The sequence below is a fragment of the Microcaecilia unicolor genome, chromosome 9, assembly GCF_901765095.1.
Source record: "Microcaecilia unicolor chromosome 9, aMicUni1.1, whole genome shotgun sequence".
NCBI classification, from domain to species: domain Eukaryota; kingdom Metazoa; phylum Chordata; class Amphibia; order Gymnophiona; family Siphonopidae; genus Microcaecilia; species Microcaecilia unicolor.
Window position 1 is genome coordinate 141,567,383 of NC_044039.1, and position 13,850 is coordinate 141,581,232.

Here is a 13,850-nt window from a genome sequence, read left to right on the forward strand (position 1 = left end):
GTCACTGAGACAGAGATGGAGCATCTTGGCATTTCCAATTTAATAGGAGAACGTTCCCCCTACATCAGATATAAAATTGGACTTTGCCTAAAAAAGAAACTCCTAACAGTATTGGCACAACTCTTTCCAAAATCATTGAGCCTTCTAACATAACCAAAACATATGACCCAACGGGGTTCCCTGCATTTTTACACTTTTAAGCACTCATTTTCTATAATGTGCACCCATTATGCTCTCCGGGGTGAAATAACAGCACAAAAAACAAACCTTATATAGCATTTCCCTCAGTTCAATATTGTGTGTTACTTTCTTAATGTTAAAGCAAAAGCTACATACCTGTAGAAGGTATTCTCCGAGGACAGCAGGCTGATTGTTCTCACTGATGGGTGACGTCGACGGCAGCCCCAGGACTGGAATTCTCCCTAGCAACAAAGAGTTTGCTAGCCTCGCGCTCCCGTGCGTATCGCGTATGCACGACTGTCTTCACGCCCGAACGCGAGCGTGCCCCTCAGTCCAGTAAAAAGCAAAGAAAGGGAAGACACAACTCCTAAGGGGAGGTGGGCAGGATTGTGAGAACAATCAGCCTGCTGTCCTCGGAGAATACCTTCTACAGGTATGTAGCTTTCGCTTTCTCCGAGGACAAGCAGGCTGCTTGTTCTCACTGATGGGGTATCCCTAGCACCCAGGCTCACTCAAAACAACAAACATTGGTCAATTGGGCTGCGCAACAGCGAGGACATAACTGAGATTGACCTAAGTTATACAACTAACAGAGTGCAGCCTGGAACAGAACAAAAATTGGCCTAGGGGGGAGGAGTTGGATTCTAAACCCCAAACAGATTCTGCAGCACAGACTGCCCAAACCGACTGTCGAGTCAGGTATCCTGCTGCAGGCAGTAATGTGACGTGAATGTGTGGACAGATGACCACGTCGCAGCTTTGCAAATCTCCTCAATAGTGGCTGACTTCAAGTGGGCCACTGACACAGCCATGGCTCGAACATTATGAGCCGTGACATGACCCTCACGAGTCAGCCCAGCCTGGGTGTAAGTGAAGGAAATGCAATCTGCTAGCCAATTGGATATGGTGCGTTTCCCTACAGCCACTCCCCTCTTGTTGGGATCAAAAGAAACAAACATTTAGGCGGACTGTCTGTGGGGCTGTGTCTGCTCCAGATAGAAGGCCAATGCTCTCTTTTTTTTTTTTTTGTTACATTTGTACCCCGCGCTTTCCCACTCATGGCAGGCTCAATGCGGCTTACATGGGGCAATGGAGGGTTAAGTGACTTGCCCAGAGTCACAAGGAGCTGCCTGTACCGGGAATCAAACTCAGTTCCTCAGTTCCCCAGGACCAAAGTCCACCACCCTAACCACTAGGCCACTCCTCCACTCTTGCAGTCCAATGTATGCAGTTGACGTTCAGCAGGGCGGGTATGAGGACGGGGAAAGAATGTTGGCAAGACAATTGACTGGTTCAGATGGAACTCCGACACCACCTTCGGGTGAGTGCGGAGGACTACTCTGTTATGATGAAACTTGGTATAAGGAGCATGAGCTACTAAGGCTTGAAGCTCACTGACTCTGCGAGCTGAAGTAACTGCCACCAAAAAAATGACCTTCCAGGTCAAGTACGTCAGATGACAGGAATCAAGTGGCTCAAAAGGAGGTTTCATCAGCTGGGTGAGACGACATTGAGATCCCATGACACTGTAGGAGGTTTGATGGGGGGCTTTGACAAAAGCAAACCTCTCATGAAACGAACAACTAAAGGCTGTCCTGAGATCGGCTTACCTTCCACACAGTAATGGTATGCACTAATCGTACTAAGATGAACCCTTACAGAGTTGGTCTTGAGACCAGACTCAGACAAGTGTAGAAGGTACTCAAGCAGGGTCTGTGTAGGACAAGAACAAGGATCTAGGGCCTTGCTGTCACACCAAACAGTAAACCTCCTCCATAAAAAGAAGTAACTCTTCTTAGTGGAATCTTTTCTGGAAGCAAGTAAGATTCGGGAGACACCCTCTGAAAGACCCAAAGAGGCAAAGTCTACGCTCTCAACATCCAGGCCGTGAGAGCCAGGGACTGGAGGTTGGGATGCAGAAGCGCCCCCTCGTTCTGAGTAATGAGGGTTGGAAAACACTCCAATCTTCATGGTTCTTCGGAGGACAGCTCCAGAAGAAGAGGGAACCAAATCTGATGGGGCCAGAAAGGCGCAATCAAAATCATGGTTCCGGAATCTTGCTTGAGTTTCAGTAAAGTCTTCCCCACCAAAGGTATGGGAGGACACGCATACAGGAGGCCCTCCCCCCAATGGAGGAAGGCATCCGACGCTAGTCTGCCGTGGGCTTGAAGCCTGGAACAGAATTGAGGGAGCTTGTGATTGATATGAGTGGCAAAAAGATCCACCAAGGGGGTGCCCCACGCTTGGAAGATCTTGCGTACCACTCCAGAGTTGAGAGACCACTTGTGAGGTTGCACTATCCTGCTCAATCTGTCGGCCAGACTGTTGTTTATGCCTGCCAGGTACGTAGCTTGGAGGAACATGCCATGACAGTGAGCCCAAAGCCACTTTCTGACGGCTTCCTGACACAGAGGGCGAGATCTTGTGCCCCCCTGCTTGTTGATGTAATACATAGCAACCTGGTTGTCCGTCTGAATTTGGATAATTTGATAGGACAGCCGATCCCGGAAAGCCTTTAGAGCGTTCGTAACTGCAGAAGATTGATCTGAAATTGTCTTTTCTGGAGGGACCAAAATCCTTGGGTGTGCAGTCCATCGACATGAGCTTCCCACCCTAGGAGAGACGCATCCGTAGTCAGTACTTTTTGTGGCTGAGGAATTTGAAAAGGATGTCCCAGGGTCAAATTGGATCGAACTGTCCACCAATGTAGGGATTAGAGAAAACTCGTGGACAGATGGATGACGTCTTCTAGATTCCCGGCAGCTTGGTACCATTGGGAAGCTAGGGTCCATTGAGCTGATCTCATGTGAAGACGAGCCATGGGAGTCACATGAGCTGTGGAGGCCATGTGGCCGAGCAATCTCAACATCTGCCGAGCTGTGATCTGCTGAGACGCCCGCACCTGAGAGACGAGAGCCAGGATATTGTCGGCTCTCGGCTCGGGAACGTAGGCACAAGCTCTCTGAGAGTCCAGCAGAGCTCCTAGGAATTCTAGTTTCTGTACTGGAAGAAGGTGGGACTTTGGATAATTTATCACAAACCCTAGTAGCTGCAGGAGTTGAATAGTCATCCGCATTGACTGTAGGGCTCCTGCTTCTGAGGTGTTCTTCACCAGCCAATCGTCGAGATAGGGGAACACGTGCACTCCCAGTCTGCGAAGAGCTGCCGCTACGACAGCCAGGCACTTTGTGAATACTCTGGGCACAGAGACGAGACCAAAGGGTAGCACATAGTACTGAAAGTGCCTTGTTCCCAGACAGAATCGAAGATACTGTCTGTGAGCTGGCAGTATTGGAATGTGAGTATAAGCATCCTTTAAGTCCAGAGAGCATAGCCAATCGTTTTCCTGAATCATGGGAAGAAGGGTGCCCAGGGAAAGCATCCTGAACTTTTCTCGGACCAGGTATTTGTTCAGGGCCCTTAGTTCTAGGATGGGACGCATCCCCCCTGTTTTCTTTTCCACAAGGAAGTACCTGGAATAGAATCCCTGCCCTTCCTGCCCTGGTGGCACGGGCTCGACTGCATTGGCGCTGAGAAGGGTGGAGAGTTCCTCTGCAAGTACCTGCTTGTTTTGGAAGCTGAAGGACTGAGCTCCCGGTGGGCAATTTGGAGGTTTGGAGGCCAAATTGAGGGTGTATCCTAGCCGGACTATTTGGAGAACCCACTGGTTGGAGGTTATGAGAGGCCATCTTTGGTGAAAAAATTTTAACCTCCCTCCAACCGGCAGATCATCTGGCACGGACACTTTGATGTCGGCTATGCTCAACTGGAGCCAGTCAAAAGCCCGTCCCTTGCTTTTGCTGGGGAGCTGCAGAGGCCTGCTGAGGCGCACGCTGTTGACGAGAACGAGTGCGTTGGGGTTTAGCCTGAGCCGGCTGTCGGGAAGGTGGATTGTACCTGCGCTTATTAAAAGTGTAGGAAGCATTCCTCTTTCCCCCAAAAAACTGTCTACCAGTTGAGGTAGATGCTGAAGGCGTCCGGTGAGAGAGCTTGTCGAATGCAGTGTCACTCTGGTGGAGCTGTTCTACCACCTGTTCGACCCGCTCACCAAAAGTATTATCCCCCTGGCAAGGCGCATCTGCCACTTGCTTCTGGACTCTACTGTCTAGGCCATGAAAGTCTGCGCATCACTATACCCTGAGCAGCGGCTCTGGATGCAACATCAAAAGTATCGTAAGCACCCCTGGACAGGAATTTACGACACACCTTCAGCTGCCTGACCACCTCCTGAAATGGCTTGGTTTGCTCAGAAGGGAGCTTGTCCACCAAGTCCGCCAACTGCCTCACATTATTCCGCAAGTGAATGCTCGTGTAGAGCTGGTAAGACTGAATTTTGGACACGAGCATAGCAGAATGGTAGGCCTTCCGCCCAAAAGAATCCATAGTTCTAGACTCACACCCAGGGGGCGCCGAGGTGTAATCCCTAGAACTCTTGGCCTTCTTAAGGGCCAAATCCACCACCCCAGAGTCATGAGGTAATTGGGTCTTCATTAACTCTGGGTCCCCGTGGATTTGGTACTGGGATTCAATTTTCTTAGGAATGTGGGGAGTAGTTAATGGTTTCACCCAGTTCGTCAACAATGTCTGCCTAAGGACATTATGAAGAGGAACTGTGGTGGATTCTTTAGGTGGAGATGGATAGTCCAGGACCTCGAACATTTCAGCCCTGGGCTCATCCACCGTCTCCACAGGGAAGGGAATGGCTGTAGACATTTCCCGGACAAATGAAGAGAAAGAAAGACTCTCCGGGGGAGAAAGCTTTCTCTCAGGTGAAGGAGTAGGATCAGAAGGAAGACCAAAGGACTCCTCATCTGAGAAATACCTGGTGTCCTCCTCCGCTTCCCATGAGTCCTCTCCATCGGTATCGGACATGAGTTGGTGAACTTCAGTCTGAAGCCGGGCCTGTCTGGACGCCGAGGAGTGATGTCCTTCGTGGCGTTGTCGAGAGGAAGACCCCCGAGCCGCAGGTGATGAAGCTTCCTCCAGCGACGTCGGCGGGGAGTCAACCTGGGTGGTGGCCGATACCGGTCAGAGACCTCACCATGGGCGACGAGCCAACCGCTGCCTCCCTCAACGGTACCGACGGCGCAAGCACCTGTGGTACCAGAACAGACGGTACCAACGGCGCAAGCACCGAAGGTACCGGAGATGGTCGCAACAGCTCTCCCAGAATCTCTGGTAGTACGACCCAGAGGCTCTTGTTCAGAGTAGCTGCAGAGAAAGGCAAAGGAGCCGGTACAGGCGACAACGACAGAATCTGTCTGGGGCTCGCAGTCGGTACCGGGCTGTCCTGTGTAGGGCGCACCGACACCTCCTGAATGGAGGGCGAGCGATCCTCCCGGCGTTGGCGCTTCTTGGGTGCCGAAGACCTTGGCGTCCCAGAGCACTCGGTACCATGGCGGGAAGGTGACCGATGACGATGCTTAGCCGTCACTCGAAGCACGCCAACGGTACCCTCCGGTACCGAAGAGTAAGATGTGGAATCCACACGTCTCCTCAGGGCCGGGTCCGAAGGTCGATCCCGGGGGGCCTGTAGAACAGGAGTCCTCGAGGCAGGTGGAGACCCACTCGATGGCTCACTGCCACCAGCATGGGACCTATGGACAGCCCTTACCTGCACTCCGGACGTCGATGCAGTCTCCGGTACTAACATCGATACCGGCGATGACCTCAATACCGCCGACTCCGTCGATAACGAAGGACCGAACCTGGCTCCGAACAGAATGTTGCACTGAGCCAAACTCGCCGCCTGAGTCCTCTTTTTCAATTGGAGGCACAAAGTACAGGCGTTGGGACGATGACCAGCTCCCAAACACTGAAGACACGAAACGTGTCTGTCAGTGAGCGAGATTGTCCGGTTGCACGACGTGCACTTTTTAAAACCGCTGGTAGGCTTCGCGGACATGGGCGGAAAAATCACGCCGGCGAGGTCGAACGCGATGGTGTCGAAAAAAAAGGACACCAAACAAAGAAAAAAGGGGTCCCGCACAGGCGGCCCAAAATGGCCACCAAAGAAAAAGAAAGAAAACTTATGGGAGCAAAGTTCTACGAAACAAAAGGAAAAACTTTTTTTTTTTTTGAAACAGATCGCGAAAGCGAAAATAGCCGAAAAACGAACGAGAAAACTCGCGGGGAGTCTGTAAAACCGCAGCGAGGGGTCTCTGGGGCAGAGAACAGTAGTGAAGCAGTGTCCCGAGACGCGGAAAAAACAAGACTGACTTCTTTTTGTTCCAGCAGGCCATTAGTGTGCAGGAATCAAAGTACCTACCTCAACATAATAAACTAAGCAGAACAAGCATATAAGTCAAGATAGGGAAGTATTTTTTATAAGAAATATACTGATAAGAAAAATAAGGTCTTTTACCTGGGTTGTGGAACACTACTTGTGGGGTATTAGGTTGGGCTTTAGATGCACGAACTGGATGCAATGGGACAAGTTGAATAATCTGCCCATTAGGATGTCTGAACAAACTGCCTCCTCCCGGGTTTCTGAGGGGCTGGAGGATCATTCTCTGTCCCTGAGCAAGCTGTACATTCTGTATGGGTCGGACAGCAGTGGAGCTGGACTGGACAGGAATCAGCAGCAGACGCTGTCCTTGACGCTTCTCTGTTCCTGGGGATAACACCTGGGGACTGGAAACCTGGACACAAGTTTGAGGAGCAGTTTCTTCTAAAGAATTGGAAACAAAATGCAAATATTCAAGATACTAAAACAGGCAATAGTCATAATTTTTTCTACTCTTCCATAAGATCTCTGATGCAGGGAGATAAATACAGAACTAACCAGAACTGAACATTCCAAATAAAACAGCTTAATTTACAAGGCAATGTTTTTCAGGATGCAGAATTTCCAGTTCCTATGCTACCAAGGCTAACTACAAATAAGGTTTGCGAGTGACTTGCAGGACCACTGTGGCTAGGAGACAAAAAAAAAATGAAAACTTACTTCTATTCTTCTTATAACATATTCTTTATTTTCAAGGCGTTCATGTAGCACTATTAACAACACTATTTTTACATACCAAAAGGGAGGCAATGGTGCTGGGTCCACTTGATATCAGTGATCATAATATGATACTACTACTAAACATTTCTAGAGCACTACTAGGGTTATGCAGCGCTGTACAGATTAACAAAAAGGACAGCCCCTGCTCCAAGGAGCTTACAATCTAATGGGCAAAATGTCAAGTAGGGGGAATCCAGATTTCCTGAATAGAGGTATGATGGTTAGGTGCCGAAGGCGACATTGAAGAGGTGGGCTTTGAGCAAGGCTTTGAAGATGGGCAGGGAGGGGCCTGGCGTATGGGCTCAGGGAGTTTATTCCAGGCATGGGGTGAGGTGAGCCAGAAAGGGCGGAGCCTGGAGTTGGCCAGTGGTGGAGAAGGGTACTGAGAGGAGGGATTTGTCTTGAGAACAGAGGTTACGGGTAGGAATGTAAGGGGAGATGAGGGTAGAGAGGTAGGGAGGGGCTGTAGATCGAGTGCATTTGTAGGTTAAAAGGAGAAGCTTGAACTGTATGCGGTACCTGATCGGAAGCCAGTAAAGTGACTGAGGAGAGGGGTGATATGAGTGTACCGGTTCACGCGGAAGATAAGACATGCAGCAGAGTTTTGAACGGACTGAAGGGGGGATAGATGGCAAAGTGGGAGGCCAGTGAGGAGTAGGTTGCAGTAGTCAAGGCGAGAGGTAATGAGAGAGTGGATGAGAGTTTGGGTGGTATGCTTAGACGGGAAGGGGCGAATTCTGATGATGTTATAGAGGAAGAAGCGACAGGTCTTGGCTATCTGCTGGATATGCGCAGAGGAGGAGAGGGAGGAGTCAAAGATGACCCCGAGGTTGCGGGCAGATGAGACAGGGACAATGAGGGTGTTATCAACAGAGATAGAGAGTGGAGGGAGAGGAGAAGTGGGTTTGGGAGGGAAGACAATAAGCTCGGTCTTGGCCATGTTCAGTTTCAAGTGGCGGTTGGACATCCAGGTCGCAATGTCGGCTAAGCAGGCCGATACTTTAGCCTGGGTTTCTGCAGTGATGTCTGGTGTGGAGAGATAAAGCTGGTTGTCATCAGCATAAAGATGATATTGGAACCCATGGGAGGAGATTAGGGAACCCAGGGAGGAGGTGTGGATTGAGAAAAGAAGGGGTCCAAGGACAGATCCCTGAGGAACTCCAACAGAGAGCAGGATGGGGGTGGAGGAAGAACCCTGAGAATGTACTCTGAAGGTATGGTGGGAGAGATAAGAGGAGAACCAGGAGAGGACAGAGCCCTGGAACCCAAGTGAGGACAGTGTGGCGAGAAGTAAGTTGTGATTGAGAGTGTCAAAAGCAGCGGATAGGTCGAGGAGGATAAGGATGGAGTAGTGACCTTTGGATTTGGCAAGGAACAGGTCATTGCAGACTTTAGATAGTGCTGTTTCCGTCAAGTGTAGGGGGCGAAAGCCGGATTGAAGCGGATCGAGGATGGCATGAGGAGAGAAAATCAAGGCAACGGCTGTGAACAGCGTGTTCAAGTATCTTGGAGAGGAAGGGTAGGAGGGAAATGGGGCGGTTATTGGAGGGACAGGTAGGGTCAAGTGATGGTTTTTTTGAGGAGTGGTGTGACTACAGCATGCTTGAAGGTGTCAGGGACAGTTGCAGTGGAGAGAGAGAGGTTGAGGATATGACAGATGGGGGTGGGGTGACAGTAGGAGTGATGGTGTTAAGTAAGTTGGTGGGGATGAGGTCTGAGGAACAGGTGGTGCATTTCGAAGAGGAGAGAAGATAGGCGGTTTCCTCTTCGGTAATATCGGGAAAAGAGGAGAAGGAGGCCTGAGTTGGTTGGTTGAGGGAGTGTGTTATAGGGTGAGGAGGAGGAGAAGATGGTTTGGTGGTGAATTTGAGGTTTGATTTTCTGCACCTTGTCGTGAAAGTAGTCCGCCAGTGATTGAGGTTGAGAGTGGGGGGGGGGGGGGGGGGGGGGGGGAGCGGAGGGCACATTGAGGAGGGAGTTAAGGGTGGCGAAGAGACAACGGGGGTTAGAGCTGAGGGAGTTAGTCCAATTGGGTGTAACAGTCCTGTTTGGGAGAGGAATAGGGAGGACTGGAAGGAGGATAACATGAATTTATAATGAATGAAATCGGTATGGGTGCGAGATTTCCTCCAGAGGCGTTCAGCCGATCGGGCGCAGGAGCAAAGGTATCGGGTGCAAGGGGTCAGCCAGGGCTGGGGATTAGTACGCCTTATGGGACGGGAGATGGACGGTTCAAGGGCGTCGAGAGGAGAGGGTGGCATTGTATGTGGAGACAGCCTTGTCGACAGTCTCAGAGAACATGATGGAAGGGAGGAGATCAGAGATACTAGAGGATAAGGTGGGAGGGTCAACCGCCTGGAGATTCCTAGAAGTAGTGGTTAGTATTGGGCGGGACTGAGGGGGAGGGTGATGAAGTGTAAAGGTGATCAGGTGATGGTCAGAAAGAGGAAGAGCTGAGGGTTAGAAATTGGAGGGTGAGCAGGTAGAAGAGAGGACGAGGTCAAGACAGTGGCCAGATTGGTGAGTAGGGGTGGTGGAGCTCAGTTGGAGGTTGAAGGAGGAAGTTAGAGTGAGAAATTGAGAAGCGTATGAGTCGGAAGGGTTATCAGTGTGTATGTTAAAATCACCAAGAATGAGGGACAGGGATGAGGGCTCAAGAAAAACGGAGAACCAGGCATCGAAGACGGTAAGGAAAGAAGGGAGGGACTTATCAGGGGGACGGTAAATGACTACAACTCTGAGTGGCAGCGGGTAGAATAGACGGATGGAGTGGACTTCAAAGGATGAGAAACAGTGAGACTGTGGTAGGAGGCGAGGTTGAAAACTGCAGGAGGGCGAAAGAAGTAGCCCGACACCGCGGCAAACTGGTGGGGAGAATATGATCAGATATGATATTGGCTTAAGTACACACAGAAAATCCAATACGTTAGCGTTAAACTTTCAAAAACGAGACTACGATAAAATGAGAAGAACAGTGAAAAAGAAAACTTACAGGTGCAGCTGCAAAGTCAAAATTTACATCAGGAGTGGATGCTGTTCAAAAATACCATCCTGAAAGTCCAGGCCAAATATATTCCGTATATTAAAAGGAGGAAGGAAGACCAAATGACAGACTGGATGATTAAAAAGAGGTGAAAGACGGATACGGCAGGACCCGGGGTTCGTAGGGGCCCGGGTGGCAGAAAGAACGCATAAACTGGCGCTCTATGCAGATGATGTCTTGCTATATGCGACACGACCCCTGATTACATTCCCTTGGCTTATCCAACTTATAGACGAGTACTCAGTAGTCTCGGGATTCAAAGTGAATATGGCAAAGTCAGAGGCATTGAATGTAAATATAGATGAGGAAACGGTAACAGAGCTGAAGACATCATTCCCGTTCAGGTGGGCCCGGGGACAGATTAGATACTTAGGGGTTAAATTGACGGTACCACTATCACAGCTTTTCTCGGCAAACTACAAGGGGTTGATAAAGACAACTGCAGAGGACATGGAGAGATGGGGAGGACTAGAGGTATCCTGGTTTGGACGTATAGCTATTATTAAGATGAATGTCCTACGTCGCCTCCTGTATTTATTCCAAGTGCTGCCTGTGAAGGCGCCCAGGCAATTTCTCGCGTCCTTGCAAGATCGTATTGTGCGCTTCGTCTGGGCAGGAAAGCAACCCAGATTGTCGCGAACCTTATTATATCAAGAGAAGAGGAGAGGAGGATTGGGAGTCCCAAACCTTCATTGGTATTACAAGGCAGCTCAGAGAAAGGCAGCTATAGAATGGTACCAAGACTATCCTGACAGACAGTGGGTCCACTCAGAACAGCACTCCCTTGGAGAGACACCGCTGGGGGCACTTATGTGGTTGCCAAGATCTTTTCGCAAACTGCAAGAAGGCATATGCCCCTCAGTGGAAGTTACTCTCTACTACTGGGACAAATTATTTCCAGAGGGCAGGTGTGTGCTGTCCTGAATGACACCAATTGCTTATAACCCTTTGTTTCTGCCGGGGAACACTACGGGTGTCTTCACTCGGTGGTACGCGGAGAGGATTGCGAAGGTGGGGTCAATTGTACGATACTAATAACACTGTACTAACTTTTGCGGCACTAAAGGCGGAGTTCCCTGTGGTGGAGGGTGAAGAGTTTGCATACTGTCAGTTGTCACATTTCCTCCATAATGCAGCAACCAGAAAGGTCATGCAGCGGCAATCACTTCCCCTTGAAGAGATATGTGAAAAATTAATTGGATCCCGAGGGCTCATGGGAAAATATATAGATGTGTCGCCGCACAGGCCCCAGGACATAGTAGCCATAGGCCGGCATGGGAAAAAGAGTTGGGCAGGACCATAGAGGAAGTAGAATGGGAGACTATAGAAAAAAGAGTGGTGGGTGTTTCTATCCATGTACCGCTCAAAGAAAATGCAGTAAAGGTATTATATAGATGGTATCTTACCCCGGATCGACTTCAGCGAATATACCCGACGACAACGGGGCTGTGCTGGCGGGGATGTGGCCTAAGGGGAACCATGGGGCACATATGGTGGCGTTGCCTCAAAGTTAAGGCATTCTGGAAGGCAGTGCAAGATAGACTCCAGAGTTGGCTGGGATGTAGGATACCTTGGGTCCCTGAGGTGTTTCTTTTCTCTGCACCGGTGAGAGGACTGACATCTTGTCAACAGCAATTGCTGAGACAGGTGACAGCAGTAGCCAGAGTGACAACAGCGTTGCATTGGAAACAAAAAACAGTCCCCCTCAATTACAAGATGGCAAAACAAATTAAAGTATGTGTGTGAAATGGAAAGGCTCATAGCCGCACGAAAACACCGGACAAGTCAATGGCACTCCACATGGTAGATCTTTGTAATGCAGTTAATTAGAAAAAAAGAGAGAGAATGTAGTTTATGTGTGTGAAGGACCAGAGAAAGCAATGGGGGATGGGGGAAAAGGGAGGGCTTTGGGGGGGGGGGGTGGAATTGGAGGGGGGAGGGAGGGAAGGGACGATAGGCAGGGAATGGGAGGTCATTTATAAAACAATCAAAAAGTTGAAGTATATTCTGTATTTGATATGTACGGCAAACTTAATTGTGTATTCTTTGTTATGTAACTGGCACATTGCAATGTGCAAATTTGTATTGCGAATGTGTTAGGTACGATATGTTCAGAATTAACAATGTTCAATAAAGACTTCTAAAAAAAAAAAAAAAAAAAAAAAAGAGGTGAAGGACTTTATAAGAGCTAAAAGAAAATTGAAGAAGGAAACAACTGAAAATAATAAGAAAGCGTAAGGAATGGTAAGTCAAATGCAAAGCGCTGATAAGGAAGGCAAAGAGATACTTTTGAACAAAAGATTGCGTTGGAGGCAAAAACACATAGTAAATTTTTTTTTTAGGTAAATTAAAAGTAAGAAGCTAGAAAAAGAATAGGTTGGACCGCTAGATGACCGAGGGGTAAAAGGGGCAATCAGGGAAGACAAAGACAATAGCGGAGAGATTAAATAAATTCTTTGCTTCGGTCTTCACCGAGGAGATTTGGGAGAGATGCTGGTGCCAGAAATGGTATTCAAAGCTGATAAGTCAGAGAAACTGAATGGAAATCTCTATAAACCTGGAGGATGCAATGGTGCAATTTGACAAACTGAAGAGTTGCAAATCTCCTGGACTGGATGGTATATGTCCCCAAGTACTGACAGAATTGAGAAATGAACTTGCGGAACTATTGTTAGTAATATGTAGTTTATCTTTAAAATCACACATGGTTCTGGAAGATTGAAGGGTGACCAATGTACACCAATTTTTAAAAAAGGCTCAAGAAGAGATCTGGGAAATTATAGGACTGGTGAGCCTGATGTCCGTGCCAGGCAAATTGGTAGAGACTATTCATAAAGAACAAAATTATGAGCATATTCAAAAGCATGGACTAATGAGACAAGCCAGCATGGATTTAGTGAAGGGAAATCTTGACTCACCAATCTATTACATTTCATTGAAAGGGTGAATGAACATGTGGATAAAGGTGAGCCGGTCGATATTGTGTATCTGGATTTTCAAAAGGCGTTGACAAAGTACCGCATATAAAGATCCAGAGGAAACTGGAGAGTCATGGGATAGGAGGGTAGTGTACTATTGTGGAATAAAAACTGGTTAAAAGATAGAAAATAGAAAGTAGGGTTAAATGGTCAGTATTCTCAATGGAAAAGCGTAGATAGTAGGGTTCCCCAGGAAGTCTGTGCTGGGACTGCTGCTTTTTAACATATTTATAACTGATCTAGAGATAGGAGTAGTAACTAGTGAGGTAATTAAATTTGCTAACCAAAGTATTCAAAGTTGTTAAATGCAAGAGGATTGTGAAAATTACAAGAGGAACATACACAGACTGGGAGATTACGTTGGAAGGGCATAATCGAAACAGGCCGCCTCCATCTCCGGGACACATCTACGAGAAGGGGCGTGGTCCGAACTGTATTTCGAAAAGAGGAGGGGAGTACATCTTTTCTTCGAAAATACGGTTGGAACCGGCCAAATGGCCTAGGATCTGGTCGGATTTGAGATGGGCGCCCTCGGTTTTCAGCGATAATGGGAAACGAAGGCGTCCAGCTCAAAAATGAACAAACCCACGGCAGTTGGTCGTTGGAGGGGCCAGGATTCGTTAGTGCACTGGTCCACCCTACA

The 13,850-nt window shown here is 48.6% G+C and overlaps 1 protein-coding gene across 1 annotated transcript in view; it reads right to left on the reverse strand.

Moving 5' to 3' along the window:
• MGA (MAX dimerization protein MGA) overlaps positions 1 to 13,850 on the reverse strand; it is an 801,076-nt gene that overhangs the window by 316,485 nt on the left and 470,741 nt on the right. Inside the window, 1 exon segment of the mRNA XM_030215215.1 lies at positions 6,545 to 6,850. Coding sequence (XP_030071075.1) covers positions 6,545 to 6,850 — 306 coding nt within the window.